The following is a 3,871-nucleotide window of genomic DNA, read 5'->3' as shown; positions in this document are numbered from 1 at the left end:
GCAGATTTTAACGTGTTTATTTCTACAGTTTGTTTTTATTAAAAGTGTTGTGAAAAAGGAATCCTATAAATAGTAAAAAGAGGGAAATAATAGTGCTCCATAGCCTGAAGCAAATGGTGTAAATACATTTGTAAACAAGGTAAAAGTTGCTGAGCTTACTAAAAGGACAAAAATTAAACTAGTTACAGATAGCACAATTGTTTAAGAGGTTAGGAAGTGTTTTGTCCCAAGTTTTGGTGCTCTAAAATGGCCAGCAGTATAGTAATTCTCTATTCTGTAGCCTTGATCATCTGTGCTTTCTCTCTTCCTATAGAAAACCACACTGGATGAAACAAGCACTGGCTCTCTACTGTTTTGAAGAGTTTTGAGAACACTGCCACCAAAACAACACAGCTGGAACCACCGGCCTTCTGGAACATTAGAGCTCCTGAGAGAATTTGAAACAGTCATCAACATTTTTCTCTTTTTTGCAGGAAAATACTGGAAGTAAATAGGGGCATGGAATGCAACAGCTGGCTAGGAGTGTTTTACATTCAGTTGTTTGGAAGCATACCGATTCAGCTCCTTTGAATCTTCTCCTTAGAAAACACAGAATTACCCTATCACCTCTTAAAGCACACTAAGACCAAAAAAAAAAAAAAAGGTCATTTAAGGATAATATAGTTTTTGCATTAAAGGTCAATCTGCAACAAGAAACCTGTTCAACTCACAGATCTGGAGACTCATGGGGAAGATAAGCTGTAAGTGACCATTTGTCACTGAGATATGCAGGTGCTGAATTTCTTAGTAGATGCTGCCAGAGTAAACCAGATGTGGCTACTGGGCAGGGGGAGGAAAGAAATTAAATCTTGTCCTCTACATGCATAGTTGTTTTGGGGGTGATGCCCCAACTCTGGAAAAAAGATCTAATTTCCACAACGAATTAATTAGGCAGGACAACTCACTTTAAATAGTAGCTCATCTTTTTAAGCCTAGTTTTTACCAATGACTTGAACTAAAAACAATTCAAACCACTGGGTCATGCAGTCAATAAGTTAAAACTATAACAATAAGTAAAAGGGCATAAGATGTGAGTGGAAAACAAACCCTATTTACCCGGGGAAGGGGGGTGGGGGCATTTCGTGTATTTTGTGTAGGATAAGGAACAGAGAAAAGATATTTTCATTATGGCTTTAGGATGGAAGCGCTTCAGATAGTCCCCTACCCTCCTTCCCCCAAATCAAAACCCCGGTGGCAGTGACAGAGCCAGGAAACAACCTAGCCTACCCGCCTTCCCCACCCCCTAACCGGGCCCCGTGGCTGCACTCCAGTCGCCCGTGCTTCCCACGGCTCCAGAGGAAGCGGCTACAGCCCATTCCAGTAGATCCAACGCCCAGGCCTGGGGGTAGGGAGAGAGCCCTTATGGTGGGTCGCGGGCAGCAAGGCCCAGATGTGAATAGGGCACGTCTTCAGCCCACAGCAACTAGGCGCCAGCGGCTTCAAGGGAAGACTTTGGGACCTGGATAGGGCTCCCCCTCGCACCAGAAGTCATCGGCTTGCGGGGTCTCCAGGAGCCACACCTCTCGGGGCAGGTCACCGGCCGAGCCAGAGGCCTCCTTGTCCCTGACGGCCTCCAGCACCCGGTAATAATGGCAGTCTCGGCCATTGTCGGGGTCATAGGGCGGGGCCAGAATGTCCAGGAAGGCGGCGGGTCCGTCCACAGCGTCGATCTGGTGCAGGTTGTCCTGGTGCGGAGTGAGGACGCAGGGGCCGCTGGCCTCGGTGTACTCGGCCCGCGAACGCAGCACGCCCGGCCGCACGGCGTCCCGCTCCTGGGCCTGCAGCGGTGGCTCGAACTGCTGCTCTGGCGGCGGGGTCCGCGGTTGTTGCCCGCCGCCCGCCTCCAGTTTGTCCATGCAGCTAATGCGCACGGTGCCATAGAGCACCTTGAGCATGCCGTGCATGCCCGGGTGGTCGTGCAATGGGATGGACGTGCCGCTCTTGAGCAGGAACACGCCGAGGCTGAAGCCGTCGGTTTCGTAGATGTGCATGTAGGTGACCGGCGGCAGGTTGGGTGGCAATGGCTGCAGCGTGGCCTTACGCGGGGCGATGTTCAGGTCCTCCGCGCGGACTTGGGTCAGCAGGTTCTTCAACTTGCTCAGGTTCTCCGGGAAGCCATGCGGCATCGAGGCCTCGGGGCCCGGCGCCGCGCCGAGGTCGGAAGCGCTGCGGCCGCCCCCGCTGCCCCGGAAGGTGAGGCACGCCTGGCGGGCGATCCGTTGGATCAGGGAGGCCATGTTGTCTCGGGGCATGCTCGGCTGTTCCTCCGCGTGCCGAGGCCGGCCCCCGCCGCCCCCTGCTTTCCTCCGCGCCTTGCGGTCTCCGGCGGCCGCCAGGGCTGCCCGCAGCCCGGGGCGAAGCTAGAGGCCCCGCAAGTACCGGTCTTTCGGGCGCGCGGCACCGCCGCGGCCAACCTCAGCAGCCTCACGCCCGCAACAGCCCGGCGCACCCGCCCCGCGCCTCCGGCGAGCGCGCACGCGCACGACCCACACGCCGCACTCACGCCCGGGGAGCAGGTACTGGCCGTGCGGACCGTGGAAGGCTTTGCATTACGCCCGACGTTCCATTCAAGTGGCCCACACCTACGACGGTGGCCGGGCGCTCTGGCCGTCTTACAGAGCATGCTGGGACTTGTAGTCCGAGATTACGGGTGAGGTCTGAGTTTCCTTTGTCAGCTGGAAAAGGAAGGATTGGATTTGTTTCTTACAAAGCGCCCTTCTTTACGGTTCCAAGGTGGTTGCTTGTTTGAAAAAGGTGAATTGGGGCACAAGAGAAATAGCCAGTTGACTACAACTCCCGGCACCCCCAGTAAGCTGGAATGACGCACTTCCGGCAGCTGGCCTGTGGCGCGGTGGAGTCTTGGCCACCGCCTGGAACAGGGCAAGAGGGTCGTTAACCTTCTGGCGCCGCTCGGTCCTGTTCCGCCCAACAGGGTCGCTTTTCTTTGGCTCTACCCTTGGAAAGGAGGCTGTTGAGTTAACTTTATGTCTTCCTGGCCACCTAGGCAGCACTGTCTGCCCTGGAGATTACTGGACGGCACTTTCGTAATTTTGCAAGTTTGGGAGATGAGAGGGTCGAGGCCGTCCTTAGTGATCACGATTCCTCCCCACAGCCGTCCCCAGCTGTTGTTTGCGTCAGGGTGTGATGACGCTGCTCTTCCGGTTACAGAGCACGATAGTTTTGCTGGGATTCGAGAGGCCATTTGCTGTGGCCAAGGATTGTGTATACTAAGGATTATCAAACCATGGTTTGCCAAAGAAGCACCTGGTTGGGAGGGGGAGGTAGGGAGGGGCTTTTAAAAAATACAGATTACTGGTCTAGAAATTGATTCACTAGATGATTCTGAGGCATCTTATGAGCAACAGTGGTGTGCGAGAATCAGGCAAGCTCTTGACCTTCACCTTACCCTGAGTTTAAAGTACTTTTGGACTTCCAAAGCTGAACATGGGCTCCTTGTTCGTTTTGTAATTGAAGTGGTTCTGTAAATCCTCTCCAGCTGAAAAAGGCATGGTTTTTTAGTGGGCTGTGTAACCTATTTAATGGGCGCTCAGTATATGCGAGGCACTCTGTACCTAATGAATATTATACTATTTAATCCTCATAGCAACTCTTTAAAAGGTGGGCACTATTATTCCCAGTTTGCAGATGAGGGAGTAAGTTGCACAAGGATAGTAAGGAATGCGCAGGGCCTAAGCAGTGCAGAAAATGTACAGTTAAAAAAAAAAACAGTTTGAATTGGTGTTAAAAGCACTATATGTGGAGTCAGGATATTGTTTTTCCAACCTACTGTGCTACTTACAGGTTGTATGTCTTTAGGCAGATCTTACCCGTT

General features: G+C 52.4%; 1 protein-coding gene across 1 annotated transcript; it reads right to left on the bottom strand.

The window, feature by feature from the left end:
* LOC118019594 (2-aminoethanethiol dioxygenase) lies at positions 1-2,620 on the bottom strand. The gene has a single exon (XM_035018986.1). The coding sequence runs from the start codon at positions 2,289-2,291 to the stop codon at positions 1,479-1,481; it is 813 nt and encodes a 270-aa protein (XP_034874877.1). The 5' UTR covers positions 2,292-2,620; the 3' UTR covers positions 1-1,478.
* Between the last annotated feature and the right edge of the window lie 1,251 nt (positions 2,621-3,871).

Source organism: Mirounga leonina, unplaced genomic scaffold, assembly GCF_011800145.1.
Source record: "Mirounga leonina isolate KUSES-001 unplaced genomic scaffold, KU_Mleo_1.0 Mir_108, whole genome shotgun sequence".
In the NCBI taxonomy this organism is placed as follows: domain Eukaryota; kingdom Metazoa; phylum Chordata; class Mammalia; order Carnivora; family Phocidae; genus Mirounga; species Mirounga leonina.
This window is presented reverse-complemented; position numbering and strand designations above follow the sequence as displayed.

Excerpts from the sequence above, each read along its gene's own strand:
- LOC118019594 (XM_035018986.1), bottom strand. The coding sequence starts at position 2,291 with ATGCCCCGAGACAACATGGCCTCCCTGATCCAACGGATCGCCCGCCAG.